This window comes from Manacus candei, unplaced genomic scaffold (genome assembly GCF_025592945.1).
Source record: "Manacus candei isolate 608988 ecotype Guabito, Panama unplaced genomic scaffold, ASM2559294v1 h1tg000395l, whole genome shotgun sequence".
NCBI lineage: Eukaryota > Metazoa > Chordata > Aves > Passeriformes > Pipridae > Manacus > Manacus candei.
The window spans coordinates 1-22500 of NW_026138443.1; the positions used below are offsets into that span (position 1 = coordinate 1).

General features: G+C 23.8%; 2 protein-coding genes across 2 annotated transcripts in view; one reads left to right on the top strand and one right to left on the bottom strand.

The window, feature by feature from the left end:
• Positions 1 to 921: 921 nt before the first annotated feature.
• LOC127465446 (methyl-CpG-binding domain protein 2-like) lies at positions 922 to 9832 on the top strand (the record flags this gene model as incomplete). Its single annotated transcript, XM_051775927.1, has 3 exons — positions 922 to 1249; positions 3927 to 4059; positions 9500 to 9832. Coding segments are annotated over 2 exons (458 nt in total), but the record flags the coding sequence as incomplete, so codon positions are not given.
• A 4917-nt stretch (positions 9833 to 14749) lies between these two features.
• LOC127465447 (netrin receptor DCC-like) overlaps positions 14750 to 22500 on the bottom strand; it is a 98965-nt gene continuing 91214 nt past the window's right edge. Inside the window, exons 27-29 of the mRNA XM_051775928.1 lie at positions 21250 to 21423; positions 18728 to 18870; positions 14750 to 15136 (exon numbers count right to left, since the gene is read on the bottom strand). Coding sequence (XP_051631888.1) covers positions 15047 to 15136; positions 18728 to 18870; positions 21250 to 21423 — 407 coding nt within the window. The 3' untranslated portion in view covers positions 14750 to 15046. The remainder of the gene's footprint in view (positions 15137 to 18727; positions 18871 to 21249; positions 21424 to 22500) is intronic.

The window sequence follows — 22500 nt, forward strand, 5'->3', positions numbered from 1 at the left end:
TGGATTTTTTCGGGATTTTTTAAGGATTTTTCGTGGATTTTTTGGGGATTTTTTGGGGATTTTTTGGGATTTTTTTGACGATTTTTCAGGGATTTTTTGAGGATTTTTCAGGGATTTTTTGAGATTTTTTGAGGATTTTTCAGGGATTTTTTTGCGGATTTTTTGGGGATTTTTTGGGATTTTTTTGGGATTTTTTTTGGGATTTTTTGAGGATTTTTTGACGATTTTTCAGCGATTTTTTAGGGATTTTTTGAGGATTTTTTGGGTATTTTTTGACGATTTTTCAGGGATTTTTTGAGGATTTTTTTTTGATTTTTCGAGGATTTTTCGGGGGTTTTTTGAGGATTTTTCAGGGATTTTTTGAGGATTTTTCAGGGATTTTTTTGGGATTTTTTGAGGATTTTTTAAGGATTTTTTGGGGATTTTTTGACGATTTTTCAGGGATTTTTTTGGGGATTTTTTTGGGATTTTTTGGGGATTTTTGGGGATTTTTTGGGGATTTTTCAGGGATTTTTTGAGGATTTTTTGAGGATTTTTTCAGGGATTTTTGGGGATTTTTTGGGATTTTTTCGGGATTTTTTAAGGATTTTTCGTGGATTTTTTGGGGATTTTTTGGGGATTTTTTGGGATTTTTTTGACGATTTTTCAGGGATTTTTTGAGGATTTTTCAGGGATTTTTTGAGATTTTTTGAGGATTTTTCAGGGATTTTTTTGCGGATTTTTCAGGGATTTTTCCGGGATTTTTCCGGGATTTTTTGAGGATTTTTCAGGGATTTTTTTGGGGATTTTTTTGGGATTTTTTGGGGATTTTTTGAGGATTTTTTTTGGATTTTTTGGGGATTTTTGGGGGATTTTTGGGGGATTTTTTGGGATTTTTTTGGGATTTTTTTTTGGATTTTTTTGGGATTTTTTGACGATTTTTCAGGGATTTTTTGGGGATTTTTCGCCGATTTTTCCGGGATTTTTCGACGATTTTTCACCGATTTTTTCGCGGATTTTTCTGGGATTTTTTTGGGATTTTCCCCCCATTTCCAGGGGGATTTTGGACCAGAATTCCCTGTTTTTTTCCAGGAGTGGGGCCTGGGAATACCGAGGAGACGCTGCTGTCGGCCGTGGCCAGCGCCCTGCACACGAGCTCGGCCCCCATCACCGGCCAGCTCTCGGCGGCCGTGGAGAAGAACCCGGCGGTTTGGCTCAACACCTCCCAACCCCTCTGCAAGGCTTTTATTGTCACAGATGAGGACATCAGGTGGGGAGAATTCCAGGGAAAAATTGGGAATTTTTTGGGAAAAAAATTGGGGGGGAAGGGGGGAAAAGTTGGGGGCGAACGGGGGGAAAAAAGGGAATTTTTGGAGGGAAAAAGGGGGGAAAAAAGTGAATTTTTGGAGGGAAACGGGGGGAAAAAAGAGGGTTTAAAGGGGAAATTGCAGAGGGAAATAATTGGGAAAGAAGAAATAAAATTGGGGAAAAAAATGTGGGTTTTTAAGGGAAAATTCCGGAGGGAAAATAGGGAAAAATAAAGGGAAAATTGTAAAGGAAAATAGGGAAAAATAAAGGGGAAATTCCAAAGGAAAAAGGGAAAAAAATAGAGGATTTAAAGGGAAATTCCAGAGGGAAAAAATTGGGAAAGAAGAAATAAAATTGGGGGAAAAATGTGGGTTTTTAAGGGAAAATTCCGGAGGAAAAATGGGGAAAAATTGAGGTTTTAAAGGGGAAATTCTGGAGGGAAAATAGGAAAAAAAATAAAGGGAAAATTTCAGAGAAAAAGGGGGAAAAATTGAGGATTTAAAGGGAAAATTCCAGAGGGAAAATAGGGGGGGAAAAGGGGAAAATTCCAGAGGGAAATTGGGAAAAATAAAGGGAAAATTGGGGGAAAATTGAGATTTTAAAGGGAAAATTTCAGAGGGAAAATAGGGAAAAAGAAAGGGAAAATTGGGGAAAAATTGAGATTTTAAAGGGAAAATATCAGAGGGAAAATAGGGAAAAATAAAGGGAAAATTGGGGAAAAATTGAAGTTTTAAAGGGAAAATTCTGGAGGAAAAAGAGGGGAAAATAAAGGGAAAAATTTAGAGGGAAATTGGGAAAAATAAAGGGAAAATTGCAGAGGGAAAAGAGGGAAAAATAAAGGGAAAATTACAGAGGAAAAAGAGAGGAAAATAAAGGGAAAATTGGGGAAAAATTGAGATTTTAAAGGGAAAATTTCAGAGGGAAAATAGGGAAAAATAAAGGGAAAATTCCAGAGAAAAAGGGGGAAAAATTGAGGGTTTAAAGGGAAAATTCCAGAGGGAAAAGGGAAAAATAAAGGGGAAATTCCAGAGGGAAAATAGGGGAAAATAAAGGGAAAATTGGGAAAAAAAAGGGGGAAAATAAAGGATTTAAAGGGAAAATTTCAGAGGGAAAATAGGGAAAAATAAAGGGAAAATTCCCAAGAAAAAACTGGGAAAAAGAAATAAAATTGGGGAAAAAATGTGGATTTTTAGGGTAAAATTCCTAAAAAAAATAGGGAAAAATAAAGGGAAAATTCCCAAGAAAAAATTGGGAAAAATAAATAAAATTGGGAAAAAATGTGGATTTTTAGGGTAAAATTCCTAAGAAAAATAGGGGAAAATAAAGGGAAAATTGGGGAAAAAATGTGGATTTTTAGGGTAAAATTCCTAATAAAAATAAGGAAAAATAAAGGGAAAATTCCCAAGAAAAAATTGGGAAAAATAAATAAAATTGGGGAAAAAAAGTGGATTTTTAGGGTAAAATTCCTGAGAAAAATAGGGAAAAATAAAGGGAAAATTGGGGAAAAAATGTGGATTTTTAGGGTAAAATTCCTAAAAAAAATAGGGAAAAATAAAGGGAAAATTCCCAAGAAAAAATTGGGAAAAATAAATAAAATTGGGGGAAAAAAGTGGATTTTTAGGGTAAAATTCCTGAGAAAAATAGGGAAAAATAAAGGGAAAATTGGGGAAAAAATGTGGATTTTTAGGACAAAATTCCTATAAAAAATAGGGAAAAATAAAGGGAAAATTCCCCAAAAAATACTGGGAAAAAGAAATAAAATTGGGGAAAAAATGTGGATTTTTAGGGTAAAATTCCTAAAAAAAATAGGGAAAAATAAAGGGAAAATTCCCAAGAAAAAATTGGGAAAAATAAATAAAATTGGGGAAAAAATGTGGATTTTTAGGGGAAAATTCCTAAAAAAAATAGGGAAAAATAAAGGGAAAATTGGGGAAAAAATGTGGATTTTTAGGGCAAAATTCCTAAAAAAAATAGGGAAAAATAAAGGGAAAATTCCCCAAAAAATACTGGGAAAAAGAAATAAAATTTGGGAAAAAATGTGGATTTTTAGGGTAAAATTCCTAAAAAAAATAGGGAAAAATAAAGGGAAAATTGGGAAAAAAATGTGGATTTTTAGGGTAAAATTCCTAAAAAAAATAAGGAAAAATAAAGGGAAAATTCCCAAGAAAAAATTGGGAAAAAGAAATAAAATTGGGGAAAAAAAGTGGATTTTTAGGGTAAAATTCCTAAAAAAAATAGGGAAAAATAAAGGGAAAATTCCCAAGAAAAAACTGGGAAAAATAAATAAAATTGGGGAAAAAATGTGGATTTTTAGGGTAAAATTCCCAAGAAAAATTGGGAAAAATAAAGGGAAAATTGGGAAAAAAATGTAGATTTTTAGGGTAAAATTCCTAAAAAAAATAGGGAAAAATAAAGGGAAAATTGGGAAAAAAATGTGGATTTTTAGGGTAAAATTCCCAAGAAAAATTGGGAAAAATAAAGGGAAAATTGGGAAAAAAATGTGGATTTTTAGGGTAAAATTCCTAAAAAAAATAGGGAAAAATAAAGGGAAAATTCCCCAAAAAAAATTGGGAAAAATGAAAGTTTTGGGGGTGAAATTCCTGAGTTTTTGGGGTTATTCCCAAGTTTTTTTTTCCCAGGAAACAGGAGGAAAGGGTGCACCAGGTGAGGAAAAAGCTGGAAGAGGCTTTGATGGCCGACATTTTATCCCGGACTTCCGAGAATTCCAAGGATTCCGAAGGGGAGCCGGAGAACGGAGAGGAGGCTTGAGAGGTGGGGGGGGAAATTCCAGGGAAAAGAGGGGAATTCCCAGGGAAAAGGGGGAAAAATGAAGGGAAAATTCCCAGAAAAATTGGGAAAAATGAAGGGAAAAATGGGAAAAATAAAGGGAAAATTCCAGAGAAAAATTGGGAAAAATGAAGGGAAAAATGGGAAAAATAAAGGGAAAATTCCCCAAAAAATTGGGAAAAATGAAGGGAAAATTGGGAAAAATAAAGGGAAAATTCCAGAGAAAAATTGGGAAAAATAAAGGGAAAATTGGGAAAAATAAAGGGAAAATTCCCCCAAAAAATTGGGAAAAATAAAGGGGAAATTCCTGAGGAAAATTGGGAAAAATTAAGGGGAAATTGGGAAAAATAAAGGGAATTTTCCTGAGGAAAATTGGGAAAAATTAAGGGGAAATTGGGAAAAATAAAGGGAATTTTCCTGAGGAAAATTGGGAAAAATTAAGGGAAAATTGGGAAAAATAAAGGGAAAATTCCCTAAAAAAATTGGGAAAAATGAAGGGAAAAATGGGAAAAATAAAGGGAAAATTCCCCAAAAAATTGGGAAAAATGAAGGGAAAATTCCCAGAAAAAATTGGGAAAAATGGAGGGAAAATTCCCAGAAAAATTGGGAAAAATTGAGGGAAAAATGGGAAAAATAAAGGGAAAATTCCCAGGAAAATTGGGAAAAATTAAGGGAAAATTCCCCCAAAAAATGGGAAAAATGAAGGGAAAATTCCCCAAAAAATTGGGAAAAATGAAGGGAAATTGGGAAAAATAAAGGGAAAATTCCCAAAGAAAATTGGGAAAAATGAAGGGAAAATTCCCCAAAAAATTAGGAAAAATGAAGGGAAAATTCCCCAAAAAAATGGGAAAAATGAAGGGAAAATTCCCTAAAAAAATGGGAAAAATTGAGGGAAAAATGGGAAAAATAAAGGGAAAATTCCACAAAAAATGGGAAAATTTAAGGGAAAATTCCCTAAAAAAATGGGAAAAATGAAGGGAAAATTCCTAAAAAATTGGGAAAAATGAAGGGAAAATTGGGAAAAATAAAGGGAAAATTCCCCCCAAAAAATTAGGAAAAATGAAGGGAAAAATGGGAAAAATAAAGGGAAAATTCCCCAAAAAAATTGGGAAAAATGAAGGGAAAAATGGGAAAAATAAAGGGAAAATTCCCCAAAAAAATTGGGAAAAATGAAGAGAAAAATGGGAAAAATAAAGGGGAAATTCCCCAAAAAATTGGGAAAAATGAAGGGAAAATTCGAAAAAAAATTGGGAAAAATGGGAAAAATAAAGGGAATTTTCCTGAGGAAAATTGGGAAAAATTAAGGGAAAATTGGGAAAAATAAAGGGAAAAATCCAGAGAAAAATTGGGAAAAATTAAGGGAAAATTGGGAAAAATAAAGGGAAAATTCCCCCCAAAAATTGGGAAAAATGAAGGGAAAATTCCTAAAGAAAATTGGGAAAAATGAAGGGAAAAATGGGAAAAATAAAGGGAAAAATCCAGAGAAAAATTGGGAAAAATTAAGGGAAAATTGGGAAAAATAAAGGGAAAATTCCCCAAAAAATTGGGAAAAATGAAGGGGAAATTCCCCAAAAAATTGGGAAAAATAAAGGGGAAATTCCAAAAAAAAATGGGAAAAATGAAGGGAAAATTGGGAAAAATAAAGGGAAAAATTAAGGGAAAAATGGGAAAAATAAAGGGAAAATTCCCAAAAAAATTGGGAAAAATAAAGGGAAAATTCCCCCTAAAAATGGGAAAAATGAAGGGAAAATTCCTCAAAAAATTGGGAAAAATGGAGGGAAAATTCCCCAAAAAAATTGGGAAAAATTAAGGGAAAAATGGGAAAAATGAAGGGAAAATTCCCCAAAAAATGGGAAAAATAAAGGGGAAAATTCCCCCAAAAATTGGGAAAAATGAAGGGAAAATTCCCCAAAAAAATTGGGAAAAATGAAGGGAAAATTAAAAAAAAAAATGGGAAAAATTAAGGGAAAAATGGGAAAAATAAAGGGAAAATTCCCCCCCTAAAATTGGGAAAAATGAAGGGGAAATTCCCCAAAAAATTGGGAAAAATAAAGGGAAAATTCCCAAAAAAAATGGGAAAAATGAAGGGAAAATTCCCAAAATAAAAGGGAAAAATGAAGGGAAAATTCCCCCAAAAATTGGGGAAAATGAAGGGAAAAATGGGAAAAATAAAGGGAAAATTCCCCCAAAAATTGGGAAAAATGAAGGGAAAATTCCCCCAAAAATTGGGGAAAATGAAGGGAAAAATGGGAAAAATAAAGGGAAAATTCCCCCAAAAAATTGGGAAAAATGAAGGGGAAATTCCCCAAAAAATTGGGAAAAATGAAGGGAAAATTCCCCAAAAAAATTGGGAAAAATTAAGGGAAAAATGGGAAAAATGAAGGGAAAATTCCCCAAAAAATGGGAAAAATAAAGGGGAAAATTCCCCCAAAAATTGGGAAAAATGAAGGGAAAATTCCCCAAAAAAATTGGGAAAAATGAAGGGAAAATTAAAAAAAAAAATGGGAAAAATTAAGGGAAAAATGGGAAAAATAAAGGGAAAATTCCCCCCCTAAAATTGGGAAAAATGAAGGGGAAATTCCCCAAAAAATTGGGAAAAATAAAGGGAAAATTCCCAAAAAAAATGGGAAAAATGAAGGGAAAATTCCCAAAATAAAAGGGAAAAATGAAGGGAAAATTCCCCCAAAAATTGGGGAAAATGAAGGGAAAAATGGGAAAAATAAAGGGAAAATTCCCCCAAAAATTGGGAAAAATGAAGGGAAAATTCCCCCAAAAATTGGGGAAAATGAAGGGAAAAATGGGAAAAATAAAGGGAAAATTCCCCCAAAAAATTGGGAAAAATGAAGGGGAAATTCCCCAAAAAATTGGGAAAAATGAAGGGAAAATTCCCCCCAAAAAAGGGGAAAAATGAAGGGAAAATTTCCCAAAAAAATTGGGAAAAATGAAGGGAAAATTGGGAAAAATAAAGGGAATTTTCCTGAGGAAAATTGGGAAAAATTAAGGGAAAAATGGGAAAAATAAAGGGAAAATTCCCCAAAAAAATTGGGAAAAATGATGGGAAAATTCCCCCAAAAAATTGGGAAAAATGAAGGGAAAAATGGGAAAAATAAAGGGAAAATTCCAGAGAAAAATTGGGAAAAATAAAGGGAAAATTGGGAAAAATAAAGGGAAAATTCCAGAGAAAAATTGGGAAAAATGAAGAGAAAAATGGGAAAAATAAAGGGAAAATTCCCCCAAAAAAAGGGAAAATTAAAGGGAAAATTCCCCAAAAAATTGGGAAAAATGAAGGGAAAAATGGGAAAAATAAAGGGAAAAATCCAGAGAAAAATTGGGAAAAATTAAGGGAAAATTCCCCAAAAGAATTGGGAAAAATGAAGAGAAAAATGGGAAAAATAAAGGGGAAATTCCCCAAAAAATTGGGAAAAATGAAGGGAAAATTCGAAAAAAAATTGGGAAAAATGGGAAAAATAAAGGGAATTTTCCTGAGGAAAATTGGGAAAAATTAAGGGAAAATTGGGAAAAATAAAGGGAAAAATCCAGAGAAAAATTGGGAAAAATTAAGGGAAAATTGGGAAAAATAAAGGGAAAATTCCCCCCAAAAATTGGGAAAAATAAAGGGGAAATTCCTGAGGAAAATTGGGAAAAATGAAGGGAAAATTCCCAAAATAAAAGGGAAAAATGAAGGGAAAATTCCCCCAAAAAAAGGGAAAATTAAAGGGAAAATTCCCCCAAAAAATTGGGAAAAATGAAGGGAAAAATGGGAAAAATAAAGGGAAAATTCCCAGGAAAATTGGGAAAAATTAAGGGAAAATTCCCCAAAAAAATTGGGAAAAATGAAGAGAAAAATGGGAAAAATAAAGGGGAAATTCCCCAAAAAATTGGGAAAAATGAAGGGAAAATTCGAAAAAAAATTGGGAAAAATGGGAAAAATAAAGGGAATTTTCCTGAGGAAAATTGGGAAAAATTAAGGGAAAATTGGGAAAAATAAAGGGAAAAATCCAGAGAAAAATTGGGAAAAATTAAAGGAAAATTGGGAAAAATAAAGGGAAAATTGGGAAAAATAAAGGGAAAATTCCCCCAAAAAATTGGGAAAAATGAAGGGAAAATTCCTGAGGAAAATTGGGAAAAATGAAGGGAAAATTCCCTAAAAAAATTGGGAAAAATGAAGGGAAAAATGGGAAAAATAAAGGGAAAATTCCCAAAGAAAATTGGGAAAAATGAAGGGAAAATTCCCAAAATAAAAGGGAAAAATGAAGGGAAAATTCCCCCAAAAAATTGGGAAAAATGAAGGGAAAATTCCCAAGGAAAATTGGGAAAAATGAAGGGAAAATTCCCCAAAAAAATTGGGAAAAATGAAGGAAAAATTCCCCCAAAAAATGGGAAAAATGAAGGGAAAATTCCCAAAAAAAATGGGAAAAATGAAGGGAAAATTAAAAAAAAAATGGGAAAAATTAAGGGAAAAATGGGAAAAATAAAGGGAAAATTCCCCCAAAAAATGGGAAAAATGAAGGGAAAATTCCCCAAAAAAATGGGAAAAATGAAGGGAAAATTCCCCCCAAAATTGGGAAAAATAAAGGGAAAATTCCCCCAAAAATTGGGAAAAATGAAGGGAAAATTGGGAAAAATAAAGGGAAAATTCCCAAAGAAAATTGGGAAAAATGAAGGGAAAATTCCCCAAAAAAATTGGGAAAAATGAAGGGAAAAATGGGAAAAATAAAGGGAAAATTAAGGGAAAATTCCCCAAAAAATTGGGAAAAATGAAGGGAAAATTCCCTAAAAAAATGGGAAAAATGAAGGGAAAATTCCCTAAAAAAATGGGAAAAATGAAGGGAAAATTCCCCAAAAAATTGGGAAAAATGAAGGGAAAAATGGGAAAAATGAAGGGAAAATTCCCAGGAAAATTGGGAAAAATGAAGGGAAAATTCCCAGGAAAATTGGGAAAAATTAAGGGAAAAATGGGAAAAATAAAGGGAAAATTCCCCAAAAAAATTGGGAAAAATGAAGAGAAAAATGGGAAAAATAAAGGGAAAATTCCCCAAAAAATTGGGAAAAATGAAGGGAAAATTCGAAAAAAAATTGGGAAAAATGGGAAAAATAAAGGGAATTTTCCTGAGGAAAATTGGGAAAAATTAAGGGAAAATTGGGAAAAATAAAGGGAAAAATCCTGAGGAAAATTGGGAAAAATTAAAGGAAAATTGGGAAAAATAAAGGGAAAATTCCCCCAAAAAATTGGGAAAAATGAAGGGAAAATTCCCCAAAAAAATGGGAAAAATGAAGGGAGAATTCCCTAAAAAAATGGGAAAAATGAAGGGAAAATTCCCAAAAAAAAGGGAAAATTAAAGAAAAAATTCCTGAGGAAAAATAGGGAAAAATAAAGATTTTTAAGGTCAAAATTCCTAAAAATTCCCTTTTTTTTTTGTTCCAGGTGCTCCGGGAAGAAAAGAAATCAAAGGGATCCCGAAATTTTCCTTGGAATTTTTCCAAAAAATTCCCTTTCAGGGGAAAAAAATTCCCGATTTTTTTTGGGTTTTTTTTCGGATGTAAATAATCCTTTAAAATCCCCGAAAAATAAATTAAAAGAAATGGGATTTTTTTTGAGGGAAAAATCTGATTTTTCCTGGGAAAAAAAAAAATCCCTAAAAAATTCCTGGAGTCCTTCCCGATTTTTTGGGGATGTTGGGGGGATTTTTTGGGGGTTTTTTTATGGGGAAAAAAATAAATAAAAAAAATTCCCAGACCTTTGGAAAATTTATTGGTTTTTTTTCGGATGGAACAGAGAAAATAAAGGAATTAATAAAATGCTTCTGTTTGGAAAAAAAAAAGGTGGAATTCTGGTGTGGAATTTTGGGATTTGGGGGGGGTGGGATTTGGGGATTGGGATTTGGAATTTGAGGGGGGTTTAATTCTGTTTTTTTTAATTTATTTTTAATTCGTTTTTTTTATTTTAATTTTTAATTGATTTTTAGTTCATTTTTTATTTTAATTTTTTATTGATTTTTGATTCATTTTTTATTTTCATTTTTTATTGATTTTTAGTTCATTTTTTTATTTTAATTTTTTATTGATTTTTAGTTCATATTTTTTATTTTAATTTTTAATTTATTTTTCGTTCATTTTTTAAATTTTTATTTCAATTTTTAATTCATTTTTTTATTTTAATTTTTAATTTGTTTTTAATTCATTTTTTTAATTTCAATTTTTAATTTATTTTTCATCTTTTATTTCATTTTTTGAATTTAGTTTTTTTACTTTAATTTCTTTATTTTTAATTTTTTTTATTTTTTAATTTATTTTTAACTTATTTTTTTATTTTTATTTTGAGTGTTTTTATGTTGATTTTTAAAATTTTATTTCTTTTTTTAAATTAAATTCTTTTTTACTTTTATTTCTTTTTTTTTTAATTTATTTTTAATTTATTTTTTTACCTTTGTTTTGCTTTTTCAAATTTATTTGTAATTATTTTTTTACTTTTTAAATTTATTTATATTTTTTAAATTTTATTTCAGTTTCTTTTTATTTATTTCTTATTTCTTTTTATTTATTTTTTATTTCTTTTTTTGCTTTTATTTTGGTTTTATTTTTAATTTCTTTATTTTACTTTTTTAATTAAATTTAATTTACTTTTTTTAGTTTTATTCCAGTTTTTTGGTTTCTTTTTAATTTATTTTTTTCCCTTTTTTGTTTTTAATTTTTACTTTTATTTTTTAAGTTTATTTTTAATTTATTTTTTTCTTTCATTTTTTATTTATAATTTCATTTTTTTATTTGTTTTTATTTTCAATTTATTTCTTTAACTTTTATTCCTTTTTAATTAATTTTTAATTTTTTAATTTTTCTTTGTTTTTTAAAATAATTTCATTTTTATTTCTTTTTATTTATTTATTAATTTTTACTTTAATTTATTTATTTATTTATTTTTACTTTTATTTATTTATTTATTTGTTTTTACTTTTATTTTGTTTTTTTTTAATTTATTTTTAATTTATTTTTAATTTATTTTTAACTTTTATTTCGGGTTTTTTATTTACCTTTAATTTTATTTATTTTTACTTTTATTTGGGCTTTTTTTTAATTTAATCCAATTAAAATGAAATTAAATTAAAAAAACCAAAATACAATTAAATTTAAAATAAAAGGGAATAAATTTAAGTGGAATTAAAAAATAATAAAATGAAATTAAATTAATAAAGTGCAATCCCAATAAAATGAAATTAAAAAATGAAATGAAGTTAAAAAAAGAGAAATAAATTTGAAAAAATGAAATAAAAATAAAATAATATGGAATAAAAGTGGAGTTTAGAAAATAAAATGAAATTAAATTGATAAAATGAAATAAAATAAAATTAAAAAATGAAATTAAATGGATAAAATGCTATCAAAATAAAATAAAATTAAATTAAAAAATATAATTAAAATTGGAAAAATGAAATAAAAATTCCAAAAAATTAAATGAAATAAGTTTTAATAAAATGAAATAAAAAATAAATGAAATAAAAATTCAAAAAAATGAAATGAAATAAATTTTTAAAAAGTGAAATAAAAAATAAATGGAAATAAAATGAAACAAGAATAAAATTAAACAAGAATAAAATTAATTAAAAATAAATTTAATAAAAAATAAAATTAATAAAAAATGGAATGAGATGGAATAAAATTAAAAATAAAAAATGAAATAAATTTGGAAAAAATAAAAGAAAATCAAAATGAAATGAAATAAAACAAAAGGAAATAAAAAGAAAATAAAATTTAAATAAAATAAAATTTAAAAAAATAAAATTCAAAAAAATAAAATTAAAAAAATAAAATTAAATAAAAATAAAATTAAAATAATAAAAGTAAAATGAAATTTAAAAAATAAAATTAAAAAAATAAAATTAAAAAAATAAAATTAAAAAAATAAAAGTAAAAAAATAAAATTAAAAAAATCAAAGTAAAAAAATAAAATTAAAAAAATAAAAGTAAAATGAAATTAAAAAAATAAAATTAAAAAAATAAAATTAAAAAAAAATAAAATTAAAAAAATAAAATTAAATAAAAATAAAAGTAAAAAAATAAAATTAAAAAAATAAAATTAAAAAAATAAAATTAAATAAAAATAAAAGTAAAAAAATAAAAGTGAAATGAAATTAAAAATAAAATTAAATAAAAATAAAATTAAAAAAATAAAAGTAAAATGAAATTAAAAAAATAAAATTAAAAAAATAAAATTAAAAAAAATAAAATTAAAAAAATAAAAGTAAAAAAATAAAAGTAAAATGAAATTAAAAAATAAAATTAAAAAAAATAAAATTAAAAAAATAAAAGTGAAATGAAATTAAAAAAATAAAATTAAAATTCTAAAATTCAAAAGAAAATCGAATAAAATAAAAGAAATAAAATAATCTTTTATTTTAATTTTATTCCCATTTTCCCCCCACCCCCTCCCGCCCCTCCCCCACCCCAAAACCCGCCCGAAACCCCCCCCAAAAAAACACCAAAAAACCACATTTTTTTCTATCAAAAAACCTTTTTATTCCTCGTTTTTCCCGCCCCGAAAAAACCTTGGGAATCCCCCCATCCTATAAAAAACCCCCCTTGGAAAGAAAACCCACCCCCCATTCCCGATTTTTTTTTTGGGAATTCCCGACCAAAAAATTCCAGGATTTTTTATCCAAAAATTCAGGAAAAAATCAGATTTTTTTTTTAATTTTTTTCTGTTTTTTTTCCTGTTTTTTCCCGGATTTTTTCCTGGTTTTTTTTCCTGGAATTCCCGATTTTTCCCTAAAATCTAAAACCCTGCAATTCCCGGATTTTTTTCCCCCGGGAATTCTTCCTGAAAAAACCCCAACTAAGGCTCTTAAAGCTGCAAATTCTTCTAATCCCTCCAAAAAAAAATGGGAATTCCTGATAATTCCAAGAATTCCCAGAGCTGGAAAAACGTTCCAGAGGCGGGAATTTTATCCCAAAAAAAAATTTAGGGATAAAAAGATTAAAAAATTGGGGAAAATATTAAAAAAAAAAGAGGAAAATAAATTAAATATTAATAATTAATAATTAAGAAACGGGAGTAAAAAATTCCCGGATTCCCGACCCTTTGGAATTATTTGACGGGGATGATGATGTAAAAAAAAATTGGGAATTCTGGGAATTCCCAGTGGGGATTTTTGGGGATTTTTTGGGATTTTTTTGGGATTTTTTGGGGATTTTTTGGGATTTTTTGGGGATTTTTTGGGATTTTTTTGGGATTTTTTAGGGATTTTTTTGGGATTTTTTGGGGATTTTTTGGGGATTTTTTGGGAATTTTTTGGGAATTTTTTGGGGAATTTTTGGGGATTTTTGGGGGATTTTTTGGGATTTTTTGGGGATTTTTGGGGGATTTTTTGGGATTTTTTGGGGATTTTTTGGGGATTTTTGGGGGATTTTTGGGGGATTTTTTGGGGATTTTTGGGGGATTTTTTGGGGATTTTTTGGGGATTTTTTGGGGATTTTTTGGGGGATTTTTTGGGAATTTTGGGATGAAAAAATTGGAATTTTTCCCGGGTTTTTTAGGGAATGACAAGCTGGGAATGGAAGGAATAATAAATCCCAAAATTCCTGGGATTTTTCCTTATTAATATGCAAATTTATGCAAATATATGCAAATAATTGGGAATATTCTCCAGGAATTCTCTGGGAATTTTCCAGGAATTTTCCCAGAATTTTCCAAGAATTCTCCAGGAATTTTCCAGGAATTTTCCCAGAAATTTCCAGGAATTTTCCAGGAATTCTTTAAAAAATTTTCCTGGAATTATTTGAAAGTTTTCCAGGAATTTTCCAGGAATTTTCCCGGAATTTTTCAGAAATTCTCCAGGAATTCTTTGAGAATTTTCCAGGAATTTTCTGGGAATTTTCCAGGAATTTTCCCGGAATTCTTTGAAAATTTTCCAGGAATTTTCCAGGAATTTTCCCAGAATTTTCCAGGAATTCTCCAAGAATTGTTTGAAAATTTTCCAGGAATTTTCTGGGAATTTCCCAGAATTTTCCAGGAATTTTCTGGTAATTTTCCAGGAATTTTCTGGGAATTTTCCAGGAATTTTCCAGGAATTTTCCAGGAATTTTCTGGGAATTTTCCCAGAATTTGGGAATTTTCCAAGAATTCTCAAGGAATTCTTTAAAAATTTTCCCTGAATTTTCCAGGAATTCTCCAGGAATTCTCCTTAAATTTTCCCGGAATTTTCTGGGAATTCTCTGGGAATTTTCTGGGAATTCTTTAATAATTTTCCAGGAATTTTCTGGAAATTTTCCCGGAATTCTCCAAGAATTCTCCAGGAATTCTCCAGGAATTCTCTGAGAATTTTCCAGGAATTTTCCAGGAATTCTCCTTAAATTTTCCCGGAATTTTCTGGGAATTTTCCAGAAATTTTCTGAGAATTTTCCAGGAATTCTCTGGGAATTCTCTGGGAATTTTCTGGGAATTCTCCCAGAATTTTCTGGGAATTCTTTGAAAATTTTCCGGGAATTCTCCGGGAATTTTCCCCAGAATTTTCCAGGAATTTCCAGGAATTTTCCAGGAATTCTCCAGGAATTTTCCAGGAATTCTCCTTAAATTTTCCCAGAATTTTCTGGGAATTCTCTGGGAATTTTCTGGGAATTCTTTGAAAATTTTCCTGGAATTCTCTGGGAATTCTCCAGGAATTTTCCTGAAATTCTCCAGGAATTTTCTAGAAATTCTCCTTCAAAATTCCCCCTTTTTCCCCCCAATATTCCCAAAAAACCCAGAGGGAAAAATCCCCAAAAATCCCGGAATTCTGACCAAAAATCCCCCAAAAAATCAGAATTTTTGACCCAAAAATCCCCCCAAAAATCAGAATTTTTGACCCAAAAATCCCCCAAAAAATCAGAATTTTTGACCCAAAATCCCCCAAAAAATCGGAATTTTGACGGGAAATTCCCGGGAGGAGTTTGGGGTGAAATCCTGGAATTTTGGGAATGTTGGGAATGTTGGGAATTCCGGTTAAAAGGCGGAGCCGGTGATGGCGTTGAGTTGTTTCATGAGGCCTTCCAGGCTGGCCATTTGTTGGCTCAGGTCGTCCTGTTCGTAGACCTGGGAAAAAAAATCGGGAATAAAAGTTGGGAATGTTGGGAAAAATCGGATTTAAAGGGAAAATTAAATTTAAAAAATTAAATTTAAAATTTTAAAAAATTTAATTTGAAATTTAAGGGAGATATTGAGTTAAATTGAAGTGAAATTTGAATTAAAAAATTAAATTAAATTTCAATGAAAAATGAATTAAAATTTAAATTAAATTAAGAATGAATTAAAATTTCAATTAAATTAAAATTTAAAATTGAAATAAAAAATTAAGTTAAATTTGAATGGAAAAATTAAATGGAATTGAAAAAATTTAAATTATAATTTTAAAAAATTAAATTGAAATTTAAGGGAGAAATTGAATTGAAATAAAATGAAAAATTAAATTTAAATGAAAAAATTAAATTAAATTTAAATGAAAAATAAATTGGAATTGAAATGAAAAAATTAAATTGAAAAATTTAAATTATAATTTTAAAAAATTAAATTGAAATTTAAGGGAGAAAATTAAATTGAAATAAAATGAAAAATTAAATTAAATTTAAATGAAAAAATTAAATGAAATTTAAATGAAAAATAAATTGGAATTGAAAAGAAAAAATTAAATTGAAATGAAAAGTTTAAATTAAAAATTTTAAAAAATTAAATTGAGATTTAAGGGAGGAAATTGATATAATTAAAATGAAAATAAAATTAAATTAAATGAAAATTAAATAAAATTAAAATAAAATAAAATTAAATAAAATGAAAATAAAATTCAATGAAATGAAATAAAATAAAATTAAATAAAATGAAAATAAAATTAAATTAAATTAAATTAAATTAAGTGAAAACTAAATAAAATGAAAATAAAAAAATTAAATTAAATGAAAATAAAATTAAATAACATGAAAATAAAATAAAATAAAATAAAATTTAAATGAAATTAAAATAATGAAAATAAAATTAAATTAAATGAAAATTAAATGAAATTAAATGAAAATTAAATAAAATTAAAATAAAATCAAATTAAATATAACAAAAATAAAATTCAATAAAAATAAAACAAAATTAATTAAAATGAAAATAAATTAAATTAAATTAAATTAAATTAAATGAAAATGAAAATAAAATGATGAAAATAAAATTAAAATAAATGAAAATTAAATAAAATTAAAATAAAATAAATTTAAATAACATGAAAATAAAATGAAATAAAATAAAATAAAATTAAAATGAAATTGAAAAAATGAAATTAAAATTCAATAAAATGAAAATAAAATTTAATATAATGAAAATAAAATTCAATAAAATGAAATAAAATTAATTAAAATGAAGATAAAATAAAATTAAATTAAATTAAAATGAAATTAAAGAAATGAAAATAAATTAAAATTAAATAAAATTAAAATAAAATCAAATGGAAATTAAATAAAATTAAATAACATGAAAATCAAATCCAATTAAATTAAATTAAATTAAAATGAAATTAAAAAAATGAAAATAAAAGAAAATTAAATAAAATGGAAATAAAATTAAATGAAAATTAAATAAAATTAAGATAAAATTAAATTAAATAAAATGAAAATAAAATAAAATAAAATAAAATAAAAATGAAATTAAAATAATGAAAATAAAATTAAATTAAATAAAATGAAAATAAAATAAAATGAAAATTAAATAAAATAAAATAAAATTAAATGAAAATAAAATAAAATAAAATGAAATAAAATAAAATAAAAATGAAATTAAAATAATGAAAATAAAATTAAATTAAATAAAATGAAAATTAAAAAAAAGAAAATTAAATAAAATCAAATTAAATAAAATGAAAATAAAATAAAATGAAATAAAATAAAAATGAAATTAAAATAATGAAAATAAAATTAAATTAAATAAAATGAAAATAAAAAAATGAAAATTAAATAAAATAAGATTAAATAAAATGAAAATAAAATAAAATTAATTAAAATGAAATAAAATGAAATGAAATGAAATTAAATTAAGTTAAATTAAATTAAAATGAAATTAAAATAATGAAAATAAAATTAAATTAAATTAAAATTAAATAAAATAAAAATAAAATAAAATAAAATAAAATAAAATGAAATAAAATTAAATAAAATGAAGATAAAATAAAATAAAATAAAATAAAATAAAATTGAAAAAAATAAAATTAAAATTAAATAAAATTTAAATAAAATAAAATAACATGAAAATAAAATAGAATAAATTTAAATTAAATTTAAATGAAATTAAAATAATGAAAATAAAATAAAATTCAATAAAATGAAAATAAAATAAAATAAAATAAAATTAATTAAAATTAAATAAAATAAAATAAAATAAAATTAATTAAAATAAAATTAAAATAAAATAAAATAAAATAAAATGAAATAAAATAAAATTAATTAAAATAAAATAAAATTAAATAAAATGAAAATCAAATAAAATTCAATAAAATGAAAATAAAATTCAATAAGAATAAAATAAAATAAAATAAAATAAAATAAAATAAAATAAAATGAAATAAAATAAAATAAAATAAAATAAAATTCAAAAAAATGAAAATAAAATTCAATGAAATGAAATAAAATTCAATGAAATGAAATAAAATTCAATGAAATGAAATAAAATAAAATAAAATGAAATAAAATAAAATTAATTAAAATAAAATAAAATTAAATAAAATGAAAATAAAATAAAATAAAATAAAATAAAATGAAATAAAATAAAATAAAATAAAATAACATGAAAATAAAATAGAATAAAATTAAATTAAATTTAAATGAAATTAAAATAATGAAAATAAAATAAAATTCAATAAAAATAAAATAAAATAAAATAAAATAAATTAAAATAAAATTAAATTAAATTAAATTAAATTAAATTAAATAAAATTAATTAAAATAAAATTAAAATAAAATAAAATAAAATAAAATGAAATAAAATGAAATAAAATAAAATTAATTAAAATAAAGTAAAATTAAATAAAATGAAAATCAAATAAAATTCAATAAAATGAAAATAAAATTCAATAAAAATAAAATAAAATAATATAAAATAAAATAAAATAAAATAAAATAAAATGAAATAAAATAAAATAAAATGAAAATAAAATGAAAATAAAATTCAATGAAATGAAATAAAATTCAATGAAATGAAATAAAATTCAATGAAATGAAATAAAATTAAATAAAATGAAATAAAATAAAATTAATTAAAATAAAATAAAATTAAATAAAATGAAAATCAAATAAAATGAAATAAAATGAAAATAAAATAAAATAAAATTAAATTAAATTCAAATAAAATAAAATAAAATAAAATTAAAATGAAATTAAAAAAGAAAATAAAGTAAAATTAAATAAAATAAAAATAAAATAAAATTATATGAAAATAAAATAAAATAAAATAAAATAAAATGAAAATAAAATAAAATAAAATGAAATAAAATAAAATAAAATAAAATAAAATAAAATAAAATGAAATAAAATAAAATAAAATAAAATGAAATGAAAATAAAATAAAATAAAAATAAAATAAAATAAAATAAAATAAAATTAAATTAAAATAAAATAAAATAAAATAAAATAAATGCAAATAGAACCCAGCTGAGCTCACACTGGTGGGGTCGTCGCCAGGCGGGGGTCCCTCGTCGGCGTTGGCGGGCGCCGTGGGCACCGAGACGGGCAGCAGGGGCGAGCGGGCCTTGCCCGCCAAGCCCAGCGACGCCGTTTTCCCCGGAGCCTTGGGAATGCTGCAGCCTGGAAAAAGGGGGTTGGAGTTGGAATTTGCTGGGAATTTTGGTTTATTTCAGGTGTTTTTTGTTTGTTTTTTTCATTTAATTTAATTTAATTTAATTTAATTTAATTTAAATTTTATTCCCCTCCGATTATTTTATTACCACAATTTAATTTAATTTAATTTAGTTTAATTTAATTTAATTTATCTCCTTAATTTCGTTTTATTTAATTTCATTAAATTTCATTTATTTAATTATATATATTATTTTATTTTAATTTAATTTAATTTTAATTTTAATTTAATTTATTTATAATTTAATTTATTTTTAATTTAATATAATTTAATTTAATTTAATTTTAATTTAATTTTAATTTAATTTAATTTTATTTTATTTTATTTATTTTATTTTATTTTATTTATTTATTTTAATTTAATTTAATTTATTTTTATTGTAATTTAATTTCATTTAATTTGATTTATTTTTAATTTAATTTAATGTAATTTAATTTTAATTTTAATTTATCTTTAATTTAATTTAAATTTAATTTAATTTTAATTTAATTTAATTTAATTTAATTTTAATTTAACTTAATTTAATTTAATTTATATATAATTTAATTTACTTTAATTTTCATTTAATTTATTTTAATTTAATTTAATTTAAATTTATTTTTAATTTAACTTAATTTAATTTAATTTAATTTTAATTTAACTTAATTTAATTTAATTTAATTTAATTTAACTTAATTTAATTTATTTAACTTAATTTAATTTATCTTAATTTAATTTAATTTATTTTAAATTTAATTTAATTTAATTTAATTTATAATTTAATTTATTTTTAATTTATCTTAATTTAATTTATTTTACAATTTACTTTAATTTACTTTTTAATATATTTAATTTAATTTAATTTAATTTTAATTTAATTTAATTTAATTTAATTTAATTTAATTTAACTTAATTTAATTTAATTTAAATTTATTTTTAATTTAACTTAATTTAATTTAATTTAATTTTAATTTAACTTAATTTAATTTAATTTAATTTAATTTTAATTTAACTTAATTTAATTTAATTTAACTTAATTTAATTTAATTTAATTTATCTTAATTTAATTTAATTTAATTTAAATTTAATTTAATTTAATTTAATTTATAATTTAATTTATTTTTAATTTAACTTAATTTAATTTAATTTAATTTTAATTTAACTTAATTTAATTTAATTTAACTTAATTTAATTTAATTTAATTTATCTTAATTTAATTTAATTTATTTTAAATTTAATTTAATTTAATTTTATTTATAATTTAATTTATTTTTAATTTATCTTAATTTAATTTCTTTTATAATTTACTTTAATTTACTTTTTAATATATTTAATTTAATTTAATTTAATTTTAATTTAACTTAATTTAATTTAATTTATATATAATTTAATTTACTTTAATTTTCATTTAATTTATTTTAATTTAATTTAATTTAAATTTATTTTTAATTTAACTTAATTTAATTTAATTCAATTTTAATTTAACTTAATTTAATTTAATTTAATTTAATTTAATTTAATTTAATTTAATTTAATTTTACTTTTTAATTCAATTTAATTTATTTTTAATTTAATTTAATTCAATTTAATTTATTTTATATTAATTTTACTTTTTAATTTAATTTAATTTATTTTTAATATAATTTCAATTTAATTTAATTTAATTTTTTATTTTTTTTTCATTAATTTTAATTTAATTTTAATTTAATTTAATTTAATTGCAATTTACTTTACTTTAATTTAATTTAATTTATTTTTAATTTAACTTAATTTAACTTAATTTAATTTAATTTAATTTAACTTAATTTAATTTAATTTAATTTAATTTAATTTAACTTAATTTAATTTAATTTAACTTAATTTAACTTAATTTAATTTGATTTAATTTATCTTAATTTAATTTAATTTATTTTAAATTTAATTTAATTTAATTTAATTTATAATTTAATTTATTTTTAATTTATCTTAATTTAATTTCTTTTATAATTTACTTTAATTTACTTTTTAATATATTTACTTTAATTTAATTTAATTTAATTTAATTTTAATTTAATTTAATTTAATTTAATTTAATTTAATTTAATTTAATTTAATTTAATTTAATTTTTAATTTAATTTAATTTAATTTATTTTTCAATTTACTTTACTTTAATTTAATTTAAATTCATTTTAAATTTAATTTAATTTAATTTAACTTAATTTAATTTAATTTCAATTTAATTTTAATTTTAATTTAATTTACTTTAATTTTTTTTTAATTAATTTTAATTTACTTTAATTTAATTTAATTTAATTTACTTTATTTAATTTAATCCCCTCCCACCCCAAAAAATTCCCAAATTCCTCACCCATGAGCGGCGCGTAGGGAATTTTCCCCTCCCCGGCGCTCCCGGCCGGCGGCAGCAGCGAATTCCCGAAACTCCGCAGCGGATGGGTCGGCCTCACGCAGGCCGTGGGGATATTCCGGCTGGGAATTTCCTCCGGAATGTTCTCCGAGGGAACTGCAGGAGAGTCGGGAAGGGCTGGGCAAAAAAACCGGGAGAAAATCGGTGAAATTTCCCAAAAAAACGGGATTTTTAAAGAAAAAAATTGGGATTTTTTACCAAAAAAATGGGATTTTTAAAGAAAAAAATTGGGATTTTTGAAGAAAAAAATTGGGATTTTTTACCAAAAAAAATGGGATTTTTAAAGAAAAAAATTGGGATTTTTTGCCAAAAAAAATGGGATTTTTGAAGAAAAAAATTGGGATTTTTTGCCAAAAAAAATGGGATTTTTAAAGAAAAAAATTGGGATTTTTGAAGAAAAAAATTGGGATTTTTTACCAAAAAAAATGGGATTTTTGAAGAAAAAAATTGGGATTTTTGAAGAAAAAAATTGGGATTTTTAAAGAAAAAAATTGGGATTTTTTGCCAAAAAATGGGGGTTTTGAAGAAAAAAATTGGGATTTTTTGCAAAAAAAATGGGATTTTTGGAGAGAAAAATTGGGATTTTTTTCCCCAAAAAAATGGGATTTTTGAAGGAAAAAATGGGGATTTTTTGCCAAAAAAAATGGGGTTTTTAAAGGAAAAAATTGGGATTTTTAAAGAAAAAAATTGGGATTTTTTACCAAAAAAAAAGGGATTTTTGAAGGAAAAAATTGGGATTTTTTTCCCAAAAAAATGGGATTTTTGAAGAAAAAAATTGGGATTTTTGAAGGAAAAAATTGGGATTTTTAAAGAAAAAAATTGGGATTTTTTGCCAAAAAAAATGGGATTTTTGAAGGAAAAAATGGTGATTTTTTTCCAAAAAAAATGGGATTTTTGAAGAAAAAAATTGGGATTTTTTTCCCAAAAAAATGGGGTTTTTGAAGAAAAAAATTGGGATTTTTTGCCAAAAAAAATGGGGGTTTTGAAGAAAAAAATTGGGATTTTTTTCCAAAAAAATGGGATTTTTGAAGAAAAAAATTGGGATTTTTTGCCAAAAAAATGGGGGTTTTGAAGAAAAAAAATGGGATTTTTTTTCCAAAAAAATGGGGGTTTTGAAGAAAAAAATTGGGATTTTTTACCAAAAAAAAAGGGATTTTTGAAGGAAAAAATTGGGATTTTTTTCCCAAAAAAATG